The sequence below is a fragment of the Pezoporus flaviventris genome, unplaced genomic scaffold, assembly GCF_033815535.1.
Source record: "Pezoporus flaviventris isolate CSIRO_AGI_PZ_B2104156 unplaced genomic scaffold, CSIRO_AGI_Pfla_v1 ptg000007l, whole genome shotgun sequence".
Classification (NCBI taxonomy): domain Eukaryota; kingdom Metazoa; phylum Chordata; class Aves; order Psittaciformes; family Psittacidae; genus Pezoporus; species Pezoporus flaviventris.
In genome coordinates, this window is record NW_026892555.1 from 44198688 (window position 1) to 44219550 (window position 20863).

At 39.5% G+C, this 20863-nt stretch overlaps 1 protein-coding gene across 3 annotated transcripts; it reads right to left on the reverse strand.

Moving 5' to 3' along the window:
- Positions 1-507: 507 nt before the first annotated feature.
- RNF138 (ring finger protein 138) lies at positions 508-16248 on the reverse strand. Of its 3 annotated transcripts, XM_061448588.1 has the most exons (8): positions 16181-16248; positions 15774-15922; positions 14693-14858; positions 13230-13345; positions 11682-11750; positions 11081-11186; positions 10128-10235; positions 8538-8705 (listed from the first exon to the last, which is right to left on the reverse strand). In XM_061448588.1, the coding sequence occupies exons 2-8, from the start codon at positions 15884-15886 to the stop codon at positions 8637-8639; spliced, it is 747 nt and encodes a 248-aa protein (XP_061304572.1). In that variant the 5' UTR covers positions 15887-15922; positions 16181-16248; the 3' UTR covers positions 8538-8636. The 3 variants fall into 3 exon arrangements, with proteins under 3 accessions (XP_061304574.1, XP_061304572.1, XP_061304573.1); XM_061448590.1 differs by lacking the exons at positions 8538-8705; positions 16181-16248 and adding an exon at positions 508-1218 and having other exon boundaries at positions 15774-16124; XM_061448589.1 differs by lacking the exon at positions 16181-16248 and having other exon boundaries at positions 11682-11747; positions 15774-16124.
- Positions 16249-20863: the final 4615 nt, after the last annotated feature.

Below are 20863 nucleotides of genomic sequence, written 5' to 3' on the forward strand. Positions count from 1 at the left end.
GCCATCCAGCCAGTTCTTTATCCACCGAGTGGTCCATCCATCAAATTGGTGTCTCTCCAATTTAGAGGCAAGGATGTCGTGTGGGACAGTGTCAAATGTTTTACTCAAGGCCAGGTCGATGACTTCAATTGCTCTACCCCCTGTCCATCAGTTCTGTAGCCCCATCATAGAAGGCCACCAAATTGGTCAGGCAGGATTTCCCCTTAGTGAAGCCATGCTGGCTGTCACCAAGCACCTTGTTGATTTTCATGTGCCTTAGCATGCCTTCCAGGAGAATCTGCTCCAAGATTTTGCCAGGCACAGAGGTGACACTGACTGGTCTGTAATTCCCTGGGTCATCCATTTTCCCCTTCTTGAAAATGGGGGTTATATTTCCCTTTTTCCAGTCATTGGAAACTTCACCTGACTGCCATGATTTTTCAAATATGAAGGACATATTGCTGTTCTTATAATGCTATTTTTTTTCTACAAAATTAAGCTTTATGCATTTTACAGTCCCTTTACATGTTTTTCCTCCAATTCACATTGCTTTTAAATGAATAAAACTCAGAGTTTTGATACTTCAACCAGTCATCTAGTATAATTAAACAAGATGCAACAGTAAAATAATATATGAACAACAGGATATCAGGACTTTTTAAGACAGAAGTTCTTGTCATAAATTTTGGTGTCACTCATGAAGTAGCTAAATGCTTTTTTAATACATGCTGAGGAGAAAGTAATAGATGGATGGGCAGTCTTAAAGAAGTTTTTTCTACCCAAGCAGAGATCTTTTCTACAGACCTTGCCTACTTTTGTCAGAACATTCTCTACAATGGCAAACATCTTGCTTTATCACTGACTGTCTATGTTCAGGCAATATACCTACCTCTTATTTTCCTTCAGGGGTTTGCTGTGCAACTGCTTGCATTTTTCTTTGAAGATAGAAAGCACTACAGCCATATCATACTTCTAAGACCAAGACCTACAGTAAGAAATAATTGACCATTCCTGGAGATTAATTAATAAAGGATAGAACAACCTATAGATGGTGGACATTTTCAGATGTACAAGAAGAATAGCAGCCTTGGATTATTTCTTTACTCTACAGTTACCAGGACACATAGCAGCCAAAGTATTGCATGTCCTTCCTTGACATGGTTAGGGAACTGTGAAGTCAAGGATGTCTTTTCCATTTTGATCTGCTGATAGAGTCCACCAGTGTCCTAACTAAAATCTCTGTGTTTGAGGAAAAGTTAAAACATTAAATACAAAGCAGAAGGAGAGCAATCTTTAACCGGTTGTTTTTTCCTTTCTCGCAATTCTTTGTCTTGAACATATTTCACAACTTTTATGGGTGCTAGGCTATCTAATGAGCCCTGAGTAAGAGACACCTGCAAAATCTGAGCTTTTGCCAGTCAATTACATTCCTTTCCCCATATACCCACATGCTCCCACGCTGCTAGCAGAAGCTATGAAAAGACATCAGAACTTGATGTGGAGCTTGCCATAGATCCAATGACCACCTGCATCTCCTGCTGAGTTCACTTTGCTACTACCAGCCACATGGGGAGCACCACAGAGCAGATTGCATGTTCCCTTGGACAGGCATTGTCTCTTTACCTCTGCCTAGCAGCAATGTTGCTGGTGGTCACTACTTCAGCACAGATAATAATAATAATACTGTGGTGCTTATCCCCCTGCAGAAGGCACATCCATCAGGCTTTGTCCAATACAGAGGGAAAAAACACTTGCTTTAGTCTTCTTTGTAAAGCTACGTCTGCAGAAGATTGCTGGGAAGGGAAGATTGCTACTGAGAAGAGACAGTAATAGGGGCAGAGAGATTGTAAAAAATCAGTAAAGTACATGATGGCAAAAATGCTCTTTTTAAAAGCCAAAGGAACTTAATTTCAGAGTACAATACCAGCTAACTACAGAGAGACATAAAAACAGTTAAAAATAGCTCAATACAGCCAGTGATTTTCTAGCATTTTGAGTAGGTATTTGAATATTTGACACTATTCATATCTGAATAGTGTCATTGATCTTCTCTATTTCAGCACAGATGCTTTGATAATTTTGCTATCAGTGTACTCCTCAGCAAACAATTCATGGATGTTTGTTGACATTTGGGTGGAACCTGACTGATCATAAGTTTCAATGTCAATTTCAAGTGGTATGAATTCATTAAATTATCTTGAAAAGTGCTGGCTTGTGGAGCATTACATACCCCACTTAGCAGTACTTAGAGACCAAATGTTAAAGAGTAGGAGGATATTCAAATGGTCTATTATTCTCAGAGAGTGGACTGTTGCTTGCCCTGCTTCAAGCTTCCTGCATTATCTTGCACAAATTAGTTTTCACTTTTTCTGCAGTTAAATTCCCCAAATGGGGATAACACTGCAACAGTAACTCCTTGGCTGATGAGGCAAAAGCACCAATGAAGATAAGGGTTGTCAAATAAACGTGCAAGATAAAAGATCCCCAATCAAAACCAAAATGTTTCAAGTTGAACACCTAAGTATTTCAAGGAACAAAACTCCAATGTTTACAAGCCTAGTGGGTGTCATATGGGATATAATGCAAGAATGTAAAAAAATCACAGAAAATATCAAATACAACTATTCTATCTTCTTGCAGAGGAGCAAATGCTTTGATTAAGAGTTGTCCCGAAAATGAAGCAAACCTTCAGTTTCCTTGCACCGCTTAACTGCAGGTAAATTAAAAAGCAAAGTTAAAAAGCAAACCACAGAAGCTTGGGTGTATAACATTGCATCCCTTCCTCCCCACTGCCACTTCAGACATGTACTTGAACCATTATCTTATAGTTTGTGTGAGAAAACCATCTTTCATATATTAAGTAATTACTCATAGAGGATTTCACCTCTCCCCTTTCACAGGAGTCTGAATCATGTTTGACATGTTTTTACACAAACTTATTTCATGGTAAATATGAATCAGATTACAGTGTGAAACAAACTGATTTGCAGCTGCTAAAGTAACTGTAGCTGGCCGCTGGGTATCGTGCCCCTATAGAAGCATACCCCAGGGGTACTTAGTTCTCTCCTAGACAATGAAGCATGAGCCTAAGCTGGGAGAATTTCTGTTTTCATTCCAGAGGCCTCTGTCAACCCCAAACTACTGCATATACTGCCAGAGAACAACTTAGAAGACCTAAGTAATATGAAGGGGTAACGAAGTGTGGTTGTACTTGGCACCTGCTGGACCCCATCACCTCAGCAGATGGAATCTGCGAGGTCGTCGATATGTCACAGTTTCAGAAAACGAGAAGTCAAAACCCCAGCAATGACCCCATCGCTATCAGACTGCAGCAGTCCTCAGGTGCCCCCCTGTGACTCCTGTGCGCACTTGCAACGCTTCAGGTTAAAGACGACCTCTGTAAAGAACGCGTTTGGGGAAGGAAAGTTCTTGCGAGTGAACGGGGTTTGCATGCACATGCTACATTTCACCTTCACTCGTGAACTGGGGGCCACTCAGCTGTCCCCAGAGTGGAGTGTTGGGGGAATACAGCTTATTTCCCACAGATGATACAAGCAAATCTGTAAGTTTGAGGTTTTACAGTAAGTTAGAAATATTCTTTCTGTAGATTGGAATGACCTCAGTCAGTCTCTTAACCCTTAACACATATAAATGATTTATTTCATTTTATGAAACATCTGCATAGAAATCTGATATCTAAAAGTGTCTCGGAGTACTACTACTTAGTGAATTAGTATCCTTAAATGCTATCCTTATTTAGACAACCCAAAAATACTCAGTGCCCTCTTGTGGTTTGAATTATGAAAGAAGAAAAATCCATAAAAGAAACTACTGAAGTTTGAACAGTCTCACAACGGAGCTGATACATCTCATAAACCTTCTATGACACTAGCGCCACAGCAGTTACACTAGAGAAAAAAGCCACCATCTTCCTACTGTCTTCTGCCCATACCTGCAAAACCAGAGAACCTCATGCAAGGCTTTCCAAAAAACAAGTGCCTATTACCATAAAGAACTGGTTTGCATGAGATGTTTCTGATTTTAAACATCATCCTAATCTCCCTAATCCAAAACCAGACCCTCCCCTGAAAGAAAACAACCAAGCAAATACTTTAAAAAGCATTGAAAGTCAAAATCTGACTGGTAAGAGTGTTTCAAACTGCAAACACATTCTGAGAAATATGAACTCCTCCAGCCATATAAGTAAGCGTGGCAGGTGAACTCTAGAAATTATTAATGCTAAATTTCTTAGTTTCTGCATTTACCCAAGGCCTACATCAGTCCCAAAATATAGAGGGCACAGCCAGAGGTGCGTATAAACAATACGGAACGTGTTACAGTTAGAATAAGGCTGGGAACAGCTGGAAAATGAAGAGGTGAAAAGTGGCCCTTCCCAGAGCAGAACTACTTTACTCATGGGGGGGGAGGAGGGAACAGTCTATGCTTTACCCTATCAAGATCAAGAGTCTGGTAATTGGTAATTTACCGGGAAGTGACAATTGTAACATTATTGAAAAGCCTTCTTAGAGGCCCTGAATTTTGTCTCCTATGTGTTTTCAAAAATACCCACAACAGGACACAAAAGAAACCTGATACCTAGAGCAAATTTACATGGACGCTGTACAGAGAACAAACCATGTACTGTTTGTGGCCCTTCGATGCTGGTTTCTGTAATTCTAAAAAAACCCTGAAGATGCTTTTGTCAGATATTCTTGTAGCTCTGCTTGCCAGCAATAACCTGGCTGCCAGGTTCTGCAGTCATTACACAAATGGCACAGTGTTTACAAGACATAGTTAAGTGAACATCTTAAGAGCATTCATGAATGAGTGTGTCTGTTTCAGCACAAAACAAGGAGTATAAAAAATACATTAGCTCATACACACCATCCCCACTCTTTTACAGCAGCAACCTCACAGGCATCCATGCATTCAAATCTCACTGGACTCAAAAGACACATCTAAAAAGAGGGACCCAGGAATGCTTCCCAAATACAGCCTTCTAGCCCTGACTACCTGTGAGAAGATGGCCTGGGTGCACAAAGTCCCCTCCTCTCCCTGGGTATGAAACCATGGCTTAGGACTAGAGCAGGACAAAGGGGAGTTCTCTAGAGCTCACATAGCCTAACATACTGCCAATGAGAATTACAGACACTGAGTGCCTTCTCTCCAAGAGAAGGCATTGCTATAGTAAAAGAAAATCAAATGGAATTTCTAACAAAGGGGTTAATGACCAGATTTAGGAGACAGTGATTTATTTAATGCTCAGAAAACCAGGTTCTAAGGGGAAAGAACAATAAACTAATAAAATGTAAATTTGCTTTTTTTATATTTCTATCATTCAAAATAAGAGAATCAATTCCATAACCATATTGTCATCTGTATGACCTTAGGATCTAAAAGCACAAGAAATAACCAGACTTTTTTCAGCCAAAAAATATGGTCCAATGCAAATTGGACAATTTTTTCCTCAGAAAACCATTTCCTCAGTAGATCCAACTTTAAATAACAAGGCTTGCTATTGGCCCCAAGTGTTACATACTTCTTTCTCTCTCTTTTTAGATGGTCTCTATTCACATTACGTGTGACAGCAACACACGAACATGGAAGGGAGAAAACAAGCACAAAGCAAGTTTGTGTCAACCAATCATCTTTTCTGCTTCATGGAAAGATCTTAAGATGTGACACAAGGTAACCTGTCAGCTCAGTAATGGATCATGAGCCACAACTCATTGATTTCAGCAGCATACATGCCACTCCAGTCATCAAAGCGTGAAGGCATAAAACTGACCACGTACTTAGGTTTAGAAAGCATCTGAAAAGGAAGTAGCAGCATCAAGAGGACTGATCAGCTTTATTATGCAACAAAAAAAAGAAAAAAAGAAAAAAAAAAGGAAAATAAAATACTTTAATAAGAGAAAAAATAGAAGGTACAATTCAAACATAATATTCCATATTGAAACCATACACAATGCAACATGAACATAAAAACATTGTTAAACAGCAACCTTCCAGTAAAGATCGCAAGTTTTGAGTACAAGCATCACCCATCACAGATACACAGCTTTTTGTGCATGTCTGATTTTCAGTGAGAAAGATTATGACCAGCAGCAGCATTATTTAAATAGATATTTTCATTAAACACTTACCTAGCGAATGTATTGGATGCAATCTCTTCATATTAAAAGTATAAAATCTTAAGCAAGGCAGTGCCTGCCAATACAGATTTTAACATAATGCAAATAAAGAGAATAAATATTTTGCAAGTTCTTTTTTTATATTGCATTAATACACATTTGTTGCTTTAAAATGTGTATTCAAGTCTTTCAACATTTAAACGTGACTAAAATGTTCAGCAGCTACGCATCAAGTGACAACTAATTATTGCTATAAGAAAAATTTGTTTCCCAGAGTTTTAGAAGAGATGTAATTCCATTTGCAATTCTCAAGATATGTTCAAGTAATAGAAATAACTAGTTCCAGTGTCCATGAGGCATTCTGAATCTGTATTGGCTGTAGGCATTTATTGCCAGATCATATATTTTATTGAATCTAAAAAATTTAACTAAACTTACATATAACTATTAAATTCCTTAGGAAATATATGCAGTAATAAAATCACCACGGTATGCATTTTTACTTTAAAAAGCTAAAACTTTAGCATCAGGCTACCTTGAAACTCCTTTCTGTCTAAGGGCACTATTTCATAGTTGGCTTTATAGGACAAAAAGAGAAAGTCAAAATCTAAACAACTTTTTCAGCTGGATCAGTGAACCACTCCAAATCAGTACGTGGTCACACAAGCACTAGAGCTGACAGACGAGTGAGAATGTGCAGACAAGAGCATGGGGTTAAACCATGACAAGGGCAAACAGGCAAGCTGGAGTACAAGATTAAAGCATGGGCTGCTGTGAAAATACTGTATTAAGCCAGTAACAGAATGCAAGACAAGTTAAGTTGTTATTAAAAGAATATAACCTTCAGATGTTTCTGAAATAGCCACCTTCCTCTGTGTTTTAGCTAGCTATGGCTCCAGTAATGTTTTACACTCTTAAGAAATGCAAGAGAAATGTCAAGTTACAGTGTATAGTGGTTTAGTTCCAACACTCAACATACTAGAACTAAGAATCAGTTCTGAAACCCGTTACATTGCCAAATGAGGCATTTCAACCTTTGGAATATGAAATCTCCCAGTATTTAAAGAGTAACCAAAATCTATTTGGAGAGCAAATGGGAGCCAGGGCACAAGAAGCAGATTTTACTTCAGCTGCACAACTTACAGTATTATACATAAATCACCAACTAAAACAGGAAAATCACTGGGGATGTTTTCCACCATATATACAATACCCACTAAGAAAAATACTTTGACAATGGGCAATGGTGACATAGGATGAAATGTTGGTCCTGAATGGTAAACATTCAGAACAGTGTCTTTAAACCTCAAAAATACAAGCTGTGCACCTTTCTTTCTCCTTCTCCCCATTAGTATTAAATAAAAAAAACTTTGAAGTTCTTTTACAAATACATTTTCCATTTAAATTAAAAATTGCATTATTGCTCTGTTTTCTCTGAATGTAATGATGGTTTTGCTGGGAATGTGAAAATCTAGAATAGGAACTCTTAGAAATGCTGGTAACTACTTTAGAGCAAGTTTTCTTCTCAACTCTTTTTCAAGCCTTTGGTTTGTAGGAGACACCCAAATTTTAAACAGTCTATCAAAACAAACAAGTTAATTTCAGTGTTGGTAGGTCTGATGACAATTAGTTCTCGAGTACTTGAATTGTACTTGAGTACAAAACTTGAATTTCAAATGCAACAACAGAAGTTCTTGAAAAGCTACAGCAAATTGAAAAACTAGCTGGTCGCAGTCATATACGAAAATGCATACCTTTTGCATGTCACCTTAACTTGCTTAGAAAGTATATCATCTTCCTTAGTAGTTGGAAGCATAGGGAAAACTCCTCACCCACCAATTTAGTAAGCAAGCATTCTATTTCAGTTATGCTCCAGAAAGAGTTAAAAATAGATGTGATTACTCCTATGCAATAGCATTATTCTTTCTCAATGAAAGGTGGAAACAAAAAAAAAAAAAATACAAAACCAAAACCAACGCTGCTCTGCATTGTTGATCCATAGAAAACAAACAAAAAAATTATTTCTTATTATTTTCATTCACATAGTGATGGTAAAAAAACAAATCACAATATCCAAAAAAACTTTGTCATTGGGCAAGAACAGAAAAAAAAATTATCATCTCATAGATAGCAGATGAGTCCTGAACTTAAACTCAACAGTGCAACAGAGCATCTTGGTGTATCTTTCTAAAGATACTTTCAAAGTTGGTTTTGGTGAATTAAAATATCTTACATTAATAAAAGGAACTGTGTAATTAACAGAGTAGTAAACATTAGAGAAAAAGACAACCATGTGAAGTTCTAAAAAGGTCCCCAAAACTCCACAAGGGCACAACTCAGTACAGGTATCAAATCTGAGTTCCAGCTAAATCATTTATGAAAAGTCCTTATGAACATTGGGAAAAAGTTAAGCCTGAAAAGTGGTTACTGAATACCATTTTTATTAATATACACTTCAGGTCACCAATAGAAATAATGTGATTTTTCTCTCAGATAATCAGTGAGATGAAAGGGAGCTATACTTTAAAAGTTCACATGACAGGATTCTTGAACTGCATTTTGGTATTGGGCTTCTTCATCAAGCTGAAGATTCTAAACAAAATGAAAACATCATCAAAATGGACAAATACTCAAGAAGTACCATAGTCCTTAATCATTCATTTCCCACATTTTTACATAGGAATTGGCACTTAGATGAAGACTCTTCATCTTTACATGTACTAGATGATTGTTTATGTTGCACAGTATCTTTTATTTAACCAAGAGATACATGAGACAAGAGAAGAATCAGATGAGTGGGACAAGGCTCATTAAGCAGAAGGGTCCATCTTCTCTCCCTGGCTGAATTACATTACAGAACAGCCAGCTCAGAAAAGCTGACTGACTGTGTCACACTATTCTTGTAACAGGGCTTCCAACCAGCCATAACATCCTCCATTAATAAAAACAAAATGTGATCCCTAGACAACAGTAATCATTGATCATTGAGAATATACTGCTTACAATGAGAAAGCAAACATGCATCATAAAAGATGGGTGGTTAACCCTGCTACTTTTGAAGAGCTGTCTTCCAAGTTGTTAATAAGCCAGAGTAATACATATTTTAATGCCGTTCTGGCAGCTGCCCCACATCAGAATTGCCGCCACCAGTTTTACATCCTCAAACATGGAAGATGCTCTCATGTTGAAGAGCCCAATCCGCTGCACCAATCTCCTAGCTCTTCATGCCTTTGTCACAGATCACTCTATACAAAGAGCAATATGCATCATTTTGCCCACCTCTAGCCAGTGAGGCTGCCTGCTCCTCAAGTACTATGCTTGTCCCATACAAAGCTCAAGGAGTGTACCCCAAAGCCTGCCAAATTGTAGAAAATACAACACAAATTCTCCAGCTCTCTGATCCTACACACAGTACTCAACTGGTTCGCTTGACTTATGATCCATTCACTGACTACACCTGTGTATGTAGTTCTGCACCTAGTTCAAGGTCATTTAATCAGTGAGCCTGAAAGAAGGCAACCTGAACAATAATGACATCTCTCTTTTTCACGCTGCAGCCCCTGTCACAACATATTGGAAGAGAGGCTGTAGCAGCAGTATCAGCTAGTCAAGCTGCACTTTGAGTCCTGAGCATTATGATTTAACCATTTCTGCCATAAAAAGTCAAAAATGTCAATAAAACAGAGTAGTATCTGTTTTATTTTCCCCAGAAACAACCGTAATTAACTGTTCTGGAGGAACAAATAATTCAGATTGAGAACATTAAGGTATCCTTAACTTCAGTCATCAGTTTGGAGCAGACTTCAGCTACTGACAGACATCTGTTCTCAGTGGCAGTTCATGTTGATAACACAATGTTTAAGAGCAGACAGGGCTACTTCTGAGTTCTGTACAAAGCAGGAACATAGCATGTCCAGAGCACAAACAAGTTTGGTACAAATTTTTTATTGGCATTTTGTTTATAGAAAAAAGTTACCATTTATTCCCCTACACATCAAAGAAGAAAAAACTTACCACAAATTCTCCGTAGTCAAACCGGTGTCTTAGATTTAGATGGCTAACGAGATTTCTAGTCACCTGGTTACTATCTGCCCAAGGAAGAGATACACAAATAGGACAGATCTGAATTTGGAGGGGAATGGGAAAGAGAAAGAATGAAAAAAAAATAAAAAAAATTATTGGTAATACAGAACACATCGAAGACATGTTCTACAGGAATAACTAGGAATACAGGAAAATAACTAGGAATACAGGAAAAATCTATTACTCATCCACTACCAAAATACTGCGGAGATTTTCACATAAAATCACAGTTTTAAGTATTCTTTTCCTCAGTTGGATAACATTCAAAAATTACATTTCAACTTGTCAAATCTCATATTTCTCTTAGGAGTGTAACATTGGCATGTCTGTCTGGCACTCTAGTTAATTTCTGCTGGTTAAAATTTAGAACACAAAGTGATTACTGTATCCTACTCATTGTTTGAGAGAATTTTCATACAATTGAGATGATCAAGTCAAAAGAAAAAATAACACACCCTATACAGATTAAAAGAACAGAAAACCAAACAGATTTTTCCTCTTCAGTTCCCTTGATTGATTATTTTAGATTACTTTTCACATAAGCGCAGGTTTCACATAAAACAAGTTATGTTATGAATGGGAATCTACAGAAACAGATCTGAACTACTAAATGAAGAAGAGTGTCAGGCTCAAAAACTGAGTTTGTTTCACATCTAGATAAATGAGACAGCTAAGTCAGAAATGCCTTAAACCAACAAGAATCTGGACAAGAAACATTTTCACATGAAAGTCACCCATCAAGTTAAATGCACTGCATTAAGTATATTGCCTTTCTCAGACCACAGTGATCTTTACAGATATAGAGTAGTTACTATACATTTAAAATTATGCACATAATTACAATGAAAGTAGCTTAAGAATCATACATAAGCAACAATACTTACTACAGGAACTATCTGATAAAGATGTCTATTATTACAGTGATCCAGCAAGCGCTGTCTGGTAAAATTGGCTTCCTGACACAAGGGGCATTTGAAGGTTGGGTGTCCACTGTAAACAGAAATACACAGTATTAAACAGAAAAGAAAATTTTAGAAGCAGTGTTACAGAAAGTGTAAATTCTCTGTTACCTTGTTATTTTCCCTTATTTTGAAAAAAACTTCAAAAAAAAGCCCACCCTCATTGACATAGTAGCAGATCTGATGGAGTTCCAGTGCTACTTCCAAATTGTAATTTTAAAGAACATTTATCATTTGTACATCTAAATGCACTCTTCTGAAGCTTGGATTTCAGAAAACTCTTTTGCAACGATTTCAGCTGTATCCTGATCTTACTTACTGGTAACATCTTTTAGTGCAAATCATCCAGGAAAGTACTAAAAAACCACCAAATTCTAATGTATAGATGCAAAAGGAGAGGAAACTACACAAATTTTTAAATACAACTAGTTGTATGTGCTTGTGGGATTTTTTACATTAGTAGAAGCTCGCAATAGGACTATCTGTATCTATTTTAATGTTAACTATAAAAAAATAAGCAGCCTACCTTGTTTCTCCTTGAAGCATTTGATTATTAGCCATCTCGCCATTATCAGATACCACAGCACTCCTGCTACTTTAAATGAAGAAAAAAAAAAAAAGAAAATTCATATTATTTTACTCTACCATTGAGAGTTTTTGAAGTTTAAGAGTAACATGGGGGAAGTGGAAGAAATCCATTGAGTCACATGAATTTCAAGGCAAAACATACAATGGCACACAATTAACTCTCCCAACTTTTCCTTTGGATCAATGTAAACCTCAGTATGCAGTTACCAGGGTGACCCTTGCTGGAATACTACACAGCTTTATAGCAAAACAGTATATGGTACAACAAACATTTAGCCAACAAAAATGGTAATGGAGATTACAGCCAGGTAGCTCAAAAAGCATGATGAATGATGTGAATGCAAGACAGGAAGCACTTTCTAAGTTTTTTGATTTAAGACTATGCAAACAAGCACTTAACTGCCATGGGATTACACAAATAATTTACAACTTTCAACTACGGCAAGATCAATCTTTTTACACTGAGCACAAATAAACTATTTCCTAAAGTAAGAGTGACAGACTGAAACATTTAGAAAGTAATTTTGACCATGTATGCACCTCTAGCTAAGCCAGAAGAAACTGCACAGACACATTGATCATTCCAAGAACATTAACATTTCCAGTCACAAATCTGGGCACAGTACATTTTCTTACACTTCTGTAATATTATAAGCACAGGTATGCTACAGTGGCATAGTCAATAAATAGTGATATAATATCCAGTCACTTCGGTGAAATACTGCTGAAGCTAGTTCTGGTAACAGCTTAAACTTCCACTTTCAATATATTAAAGGGTTGAAAACCAAACATAGAGAAGTTCAGACTGCTAAAAATAGGAAACAGATATCAAAAGAAAATAAATAAAGGACAGGCTATATAGAATAAAGCCCTATGAAACTACTATGTAAAAAAAAGGTTTTCAAAAATAAGAAAAAATCCCCAATCAAAACAAAAACATCAGTGAGAAGGTATGAAAAAGAAAGTTCTTTAGCTTTACTGCCTGAAAACAAAATGTGTCATTTGTATTTTATGGTATGTACCATACTGGAATTCTTTGTATATTTCCTAACAGATCAGTTCAAAATAAATTCAATAAGAAAGCAAAAGCTTGCATAGTAAAGTTTTGACACAGGATACCAACTAAAACAGACTTAGGAAAGAGGAGGAGGGATAAAAAGAGAAGGGGACTTCCCTGGGGCTAAATATTACAAAGTATGTTACAAAGTAAGCTGCTCAAATGCTGCCAAGGCAAGGAAAGCGACCTACAAATAATACTTTTTAGGAGAGTCCCTGGAAGACATTCCAAACCACCATGCAGAAAGGTTTTCTTCTGTGTGCTGAGAGTAAAGGAAAAGACCTGGAAAAACTGTAATTTTTTGATGCACAAAACCAGGGATAATAATTATTGCAAAAAAGACATACCCTGGAAAAAAAAAATACTCTGGGGGGAGGGGATGGAGCAGGGAAAGAAGACGCATTGCCATAGATAAAACACCCCGATTACCTGTTCCCTGTAGAATCTTGGGAAATCTGTAAGTTTGGAATAATAGAAGAAACACCATATTCATCCTGATACTTCTTACACGTTTTATAATGCTGTCTCATCCACGAAAATCTAACCTGTAAATGAAATTCCAAATTATTGAAATTACTGGAGAACATTCCCACTTCCCAAACCCCCAAAAGCCAGGCATCTGAGAGCTCTCAGGGGTGAAAGATGCAAATAAACTCCATTTAAATGAAACAAAGTCACAGGAACTACAACTTCCACAATCCAGGATCAAAAATTGATGAGCTATGACAGAGAGGGGCCATGAGGATGGGATAAGCACCACTGCTCCTTCAGTCTTCTCTGGCCTGCTGTTACCTTGTGCAGAGCAGAAGCTTTTTGCATTAGGTGTGTTCTGAGAATACAAAATGTTTCTCTTTGAAAAGGGATTAAAAAAAAAATAAAAAATACAATATGTGAATGAGCACCAATTTAAGGCTGTATATCCACCTTAAATGCGAGGCAAGATAACAAGTTGCTCAGATTTGTCAGAAGACAGATGTGCTGGACATGCCCTAAATCAGAGTTTCAGGTACAACAGCACTGTCAGAAAGTGTTCACAGGTTTAGAGGCTGAATAAGATCACATCTCAGATCATATCCTGTGCCTAAATTCCACTAAGTTCTTCTAGGGATCCATTTGGTTCTTCCTTCCAGCTCAGCAACTTCCTATCATTTCTTTCTCCCAGCTTTTCATCCTAATGAATCATGTGGAACAAAGCAAGCAGCTCAGCTTTCCACTAGTACTAATCTTCACATCGGCAGAACTAAGACCCAAGTGAAATGAAACAAACATGAAGACTACCTGGATGTCATGCAATTTCATGTAAGCAAAATGTGTGCCTGAAATCCTGCATCTGTTTATACCAGAAGAGAGATTACTCTTGATTTCAGTGGGGGTCATGATTTCACCCAATGTTCTGAAAATAATGACCCCTTTACAAAGAGAATGACAGGATGCAAACAGATTGATGGGGCAAAGGAAAATGGTGTATGATTTTATGTACACTAAGAGTAATCAACCTGTACATTTTTGGTTTAAATTCAGTTTTACAGTAGTTATAGGCACTTTTATTTCCACAGCAAAAGTTTCTGAGGTTTTCCATATATCTGCAATTATCTTGTCAGACTTTTCTTTTGACAGTTTTATGGCTATATCAAGTTTTCACATTGCTTTGCAGAAAAACTGGCACTCCACTTAAAAAGTCCTTATAGACAATACAAGATCCTGTTTCTGTTTACACCTGTTAGGCATACCTAGCAGGCACTGCATGCCTAGTACAGGCACAACCCATAAAAAGCTAAGTTCAAACTGTTATATAGGGTCTTTAGCTCCAAGACAAGAACAACACACAGTAAAAGTGTGTCTGGTCAAAAATAATAAAGAATTATCCAACTTTTTGTAAAGTTTTACTCTACCTGCTTCTCACAGCATCTACAGCCCCCAGAAGCTTTCTTCATACTGTTTTCAACATCTAGAGCCCTTTTGGGATATGTTCTTTCTTTTTTAGTCACGCTCCCCCGGCAGAGAGGACAATGTGTTCCACTTTCTCTGATAGCTGTCAAGAAGCACTTCCTGCAAAACCTGAATTAAAAAGTTACCACAAACACAGGTTAGCAAAGTGAAGAGTGAGATACTTTGTCCTTGAAGAAAGCTGGCTGATTATTAGGTGGAAAAAAGATGTCAGAATAATGGTCTACTGTATACAAATCTTTATAAATAAAAGCAAAATGAAATAATGGTGCTTACAAAAAAGCATACGGAAATAAGGGGAACTTGGCAATGCACTTTATGTAAAGATCTTACTATTTACTGACTAGTATTCCTGAGCTGTATACTGGATTGATCATTAATGAGATATTAAATGGTGCAGCAGGCACATGATATTGGAAAGCCTTATCAAAGTAAGCCCTGTTTATCATCCTTAAGCGGAGCCAAACATGCTGCATTTAGCATGAAAGATCTCAGCTCACCAGCCTTCTGTGGTTCTCTCACTTTGTTTCCTGGCGTACCAGCTGCCAAAGCTATTTTGCTTTGCTACAAAGCAGTATTTTGTAATTAAATGTTGCTCTGAAAAAATCAGAATAGATGAACTGAAAAGAAAGAACAACTACGCTATGGTCCTTGCTGGAAAACGAGCAGGAAACTATAAAGTTAAAACCGCGAGTTAGGTTAGGTTAGATGCGTGAGATGTTTCCATAGACCAGCCAGCCGAGGGCTTGCTTCTGGAGGTGGCTTTTCTAACCAGCCGGCCCTCATCGCTACAAAAGAAAGAGGCATGGGAAAGCTGGGGCAGCCCTTGGCACGCAAGCCTCAAATCCGGCTCCCTCCTGGAGTAGCCGTTCCGGGCCCCTGGGCGGCTGGCTTCGGGTGCAGGCCGGGGGCCGGTGTGCTGAGAGGGGATGGCTAAGGATTAAAAGGCAAAGAACGGGAGGAGGGGAGGAACAGGCTTGTGAAAGAGGCGAAGGGGGTACGGGGGGGGCAGGGAGGAATACCCACACGTGCTGGCAGTTCGCGGTCCTCACGGGCGTTTTGAACACCTCCTGGCAGACGGGACAGTAAAAATCATCCTCACTGAAGCACGCCTCCGCCGCTGTGGCTCCCTCGGCCATGGCAACACGTCAGGGCCTTTCCGTGCGGATCGGCGACTAGGAGCAAGCCCCACCCTGGTGAGCTGAGCCCCGCTCCGTTACGCTTCTGCGGCGCCGGGCAGCCGCGGGCGGAGGACGCTGGGGGTCCGGGAGAAGATGGCGGGTGGGCACCTGGCACCAGGTGGGCGGCCGGGCTGCGGCGGCTGGGGGCAGCGGGCTCGGCCTGCGCGCTGCACGCCCCGCCCTTCCCTCCTCCTCCTCCTCCTCCTCCTCCCCCCCCTCCCGGCCCGGGAAGCGCCCCCAGCCGCGCTCTACCTGGCAGTGCTCGGGGAGGGAACCCCAGCGGCAGGTACCGCCCACAGCGCCCCGGCCCCGGCCACGGCCACGGCCACGGCCACGGCCACGGCTCCGGCCGGGCTCCCGGCGGCACTCGCCGCCGCTCTCCCGCGGGGAGGCAGAGACAGGGGCGGGACCGGGGCCTGCGTTTCCATGGCGATTGCCTCCCGGCCCGCCGGCGCTGCTACGACGCGGCGGGCCGGCCTCCGCTCCGCCCTGCCCGGGAGGCTTCCCCGCTCCGCCTACCGCTCCCTCCGCCCATCCTGGGCCCCCAGGCGCCTGAGGCCCAGGCGCCGGCACCGGGAGGCCCTCTGGGGTGGGAGGCGGGCTCATCCCTCAGCGTGTGCCCGGCAGGACGGCGGGTTGGCGCCGGATATCTGGGAGTGGGGCTCCAGCCCGCGATCCTAGCTCGACATGAGAGGAAATTACGATCACCTTCTACACAAATAAAGCAACAGTGCTCTGGTTTTTGTTTGTTTATAGACCAGCTGATGCTAGCGGTGCTTTTATGAGGTAGTTTTAGTGGTTAATAGTAATATTCGGGCCAGGCTTTCTGCCTCCTGAATGGTGCTGATGAAATCTTAGTCTCTGCACTGTTCTTCCAGAATAAGGGATTATAATAATATCGTGGTGGTGATACAGCAATACCAGCAAATTTCTCCAGGTAGTGAAGACTTTGGACCTGTTAAGCATATCTAGATCTCATTTGAACTTAACTCATGGAGGATTAACAACAAACAAAATGTTGGGGAAGCTTTAAAACGAAATGGATTTGTAGAGATTATGTCACTTATATTAATTTGTGGAGATTGTATCCATGATTAAGGTTCAGGTGGGGCCTGGGCTCTCACCCTGTATCAAAGACAAGGGACAAAGGCTGAGAAAAACTGGGTCTTTCACCTTTGTTTCCCTTCGGTCCTTAGGACAGCAGCCATCTATACCACAGCTAGCTGGGGAGATCCTGCTCTCTCTAGCGTAGTTAGACTTTTGGGGGAGACAGAATGCAAAACACTAAGACCTGTGGTTCGCATACACCTTCAATCTCCCACATTTCAAAACAATTTAGGCTTCAAATGTCCATCACAGCCGCTTTTTGTATCTGCCAGGGATAGACAGCAAAAGGTAATGTGCCTACCACTTTCTGGGCTAGAGGTTTGGAAGGGAGGGAGAGAACTGCAGGAAACAAAGCCAAAGCTCAGCTTCAGGTCTCTCCTCAGGTGAGGATGAGGGGCAAACTATCCTGTGATTCCATGAAGGACCCTGGCTCAGTTTTCTTACTTGGGGCCTATTGCAATTACCATTACTAAAAAATGCTAGTATCCTCCTAACCAAAAGCAGAAACAGCTCAGCAAAGCCAATGACTGTCCTAAATACTTTCACTTTACACCACATGGAGGCAAAATTTGGATGCCTCTAAGCACCAGGAGATCTGAGACACTGAAGGGAAGCATATCCAAAGCAATGGGCCAAATGGAAGAATTAAATCACCTGGGCTGAGATATTTACTTCAGGTTTTGGAGAAAATCTGGTGGAAGTGGTAGAACATCTTGGGCAGGAGAAGGTGGGGCTGGGATTTGAGGTGTTGTGGTAAGACTTCCTCTTGTAACTGCGGTTGTCCTAGCTCAGGAGGTTACTGCTCCCCTGTGCTTATCACTGCTCTGTTAAAGGCTGCTAAGGTAAGGTTAGCTTAGCTGTTCACGGGCTGGCAAAACCCTTACTATTTCAAGTGATTGACTGATTATCTTCTTCCCGGAAATGAAGTAGGGAGCCAGGCTGGTATATCTGGAGAGGCACAATGAGTAATAAATGGAAGTTGCCAGTAACCTCTTCAACAGTGCAAGTGCAAGGCAAAAGAAAGCACAGAACTACACCTTAAGTAGGAAATAGCATGCAAAATGCTTCTGGTGTGTTCTTGTGTCCGTTAGGACTATATCACAGCTGTATAACCAGCTTTAAGCTTCAGGTGTGCCCTATGCATGTCGTGGCATTGCATTAAAAGAAAGAATTACAGAAACCTCAGTTCAGATGCTACACAACTACCTTGTGTTACTCACTGGTAGAGAGGCAGCATGGCCTTCACCAAATGTGTCCTTATGTCTCAATTTCTCAATCTGTTAAAGGGGAGCAGTTTTTAATCGCCAAATAAGGTTGCTGTGAAATTAATTACTGCAGGTAAAGAGGGTTATGCCCTTTGAAGGCAGGTGTTAAACAAAAGCAAAGATTTATTGCTAAAGCAACATGACAGGTCTATTTGAACTTTGTTCGGGAGACGGCAGTGTTTTATCGATTAGTAGCTTTTGACAGGGGGAGAAATTGCACAGATGACCTCAGAGAAGTAAGCTACAGAAAGGTGTGTGGGAAGACATTCATGCTTTTGCTAACGTTATTGTAAATCTTGATCCTTTAATAAAGCTGTGACCTTGGAGTTGACAACTAGTATGCCACCCAGCAATATACAGCCTGGCACAAGCCTTGTAAATCTTATGTAGTTTTTACCATTGACAGAGACAACATGTAAAGGGAAATCAGGCAGCTGAAGTTTATGAACACATTTATTTGAAGGAAAGCATTTTAAATCAGACTTTTTAGATTAAATTAAAGCAATGGCCCTGCCAACTTTTTATTCCTCATGATAAAATGTGTTTGTGAAATAAAATCTCAAGAGTGAAAAACTGTAGAACTGCTCATAAAATTTTGCTTCTTGCAGAGAACAACTGCAAAGTGATCACCTTTGCACAGCTATTGTGTAACTTTCTATAACTTATTTTTGTACAACTATTATTTTGACTGCTTTCTCGACAATGCTGCAAGAAAAGCACATCTCCTTGCCAATATGAAAAGAGCTGGGATTTGTTCTGCAGGAGCCATCAAGGATGATGTGAGCAGAAGGGGAAAGGGAAAGAGCTGTGTTACTGCAGGGGGATCAGAAGGTGCCATGTGCAAGGGGAAGGACATCTTTTGCTCTTGCCAGGTGTATCTCTACTGACAAAGAACACTTGCGGTCATAGACAAAACTAAGGACAACGCTACTGTGGGGTTATCTTATTTCAGATATATAAAAGGTTCTCGATACATTTTTTAGACATGCAGGCTACTTTTCGCTGGCAGACCAGATTACTTTTTTTTTTGGTTACTGAAATATTATTACAAATTCCACCCTTTGGAGCATTCACTGCCCATCTTTCTGACAGGGGAGTTTTCATTCCCAAGGACAGTTCTCAAAAAGAAAGGAAAGCAACTTTCCCACACAGATGAAACATTGAATCTTTCCCTTCCCAAGAAGGAGCCACTTCCTGATTCCAAGAAAGTGGAAGTGAAGACCTAAAAGCCTATTGGGAGTTTCCTTTTTTACACGTTACCATGTGATTAAAGCTACTTTAATCACTGTACATGCTTCTATGTGTGAATAAACAGATCATCTTTGGAAGTTATTGTGTTATAGTGTACATGTAAAAACCGTATATACATTATTTAACTTACATAGTAAGAATACTATGTTATACAGGTTAGTTTAAAGACACTGTCACTCTCTTGAAATGTTTTCTATTTTTTATTATAAACCTAATATTCCCTTCTTGCTATTCTTTCAAGGCAGCTTTCACTTACCAACCCTTATCTTATACCCACCCCCAATTTTAATTTAAACTGAAATTTAATTTAAAATAATTTAAAAACAAAGCAGCACTTGAGAAAAAAAAATAGATTCATGCCTTAATTAATTAATTCATGCATTCATCCATTAATTGCAAAAGGTTAAATTTTAATAACCATATTTATCTACAGAACATGTTCTTCCACTCTTCTGCAATAGTCCTTATGTGCTGTTTGGATGATTCACATGCACATATTCTAAGAATGACCCACCTAGAACTCTTTCAACAAGACCTTTACCAACAGTTTCTATGCCCTGGAAGGAAAAAAGAAAGGATATTTTATTGATTATCAAGCTAGAAATTCATGTGTTAATAGACTTAATTTTGACTGCTTGAGTTACCAGTTAACAAAATACTAGTTCCAGTGGGTTTGCACCTGTGCTTAAAGTTTACTGCCTAACTTTCTATTCTTTAGTAGTAAACACTGCAATGTAAAGCAAGAGGAATCATTATGAAACTTGAAACAATTGAGAATGTCAAATGCAGAAACAGATTAATTCAGGGACTATGCAAAACCCAGCAATGCTAACACTCTTTATTAAAGAGTGCAATTTGGTGATGCATGTTACATTACTATGTATAGAAATAAATACTCAAATCTTAGCTATACTTTGTGAAGCTATATATGGTGAGCTATCATTAAAGTTCTATCATACATAAGTCTGTTTCTGCCATGTGCATGAGTTACATGCTCAAATTTTTAAGATGGCTCTTTACCCCTGCCCTTCATTTGGACATTTTAGACATAATTTTCTTCAGTGCCTTTGCACCATTTGAAAAAATAATGGTTTATATCTGTCTTTGGGACTTTGTCTAGAGCAAATGTATAGAAAAACACTAATATTCTTGAGAAACTCTTAACAGCACATTAATGCTTGTGCTGCATTTTGTATTTTACAGCCCACTCAGACAGCAAACAGCTGCAGCACTTTCAGAAGTACAACTTTGTCATCCTAGGTTCTTGTAGAATAAAAAAAAGGATTGTTGAAACAACTTTTGTTTAAAGTAC

Bases quoted from the DNA above. Each gene is read 5' to 3' on its own strand.
- RNF138 (XM_061448588.1), bottom strand. From the start codon at position 15,886: ATGGCCGAGGGAGCCACAGCGGCGGAGGCGTGCTTCAGTGAGGATGAT. The intron at 11,187-11,681 runs GTAGGCTGCTTA...TTCTGTTTACAG, and splicing joins ATGCTTCAAGGAGAAACAAG to TGGACACCCAACCTTCAAAT. The intron at 8,706-10,127 runs GTAAGTTTTTTC...CATTTTGTTTAG, and splicing joins TTGACTACGGAGAATTTGTG to AATCTTCAGCTTGATGAAGA.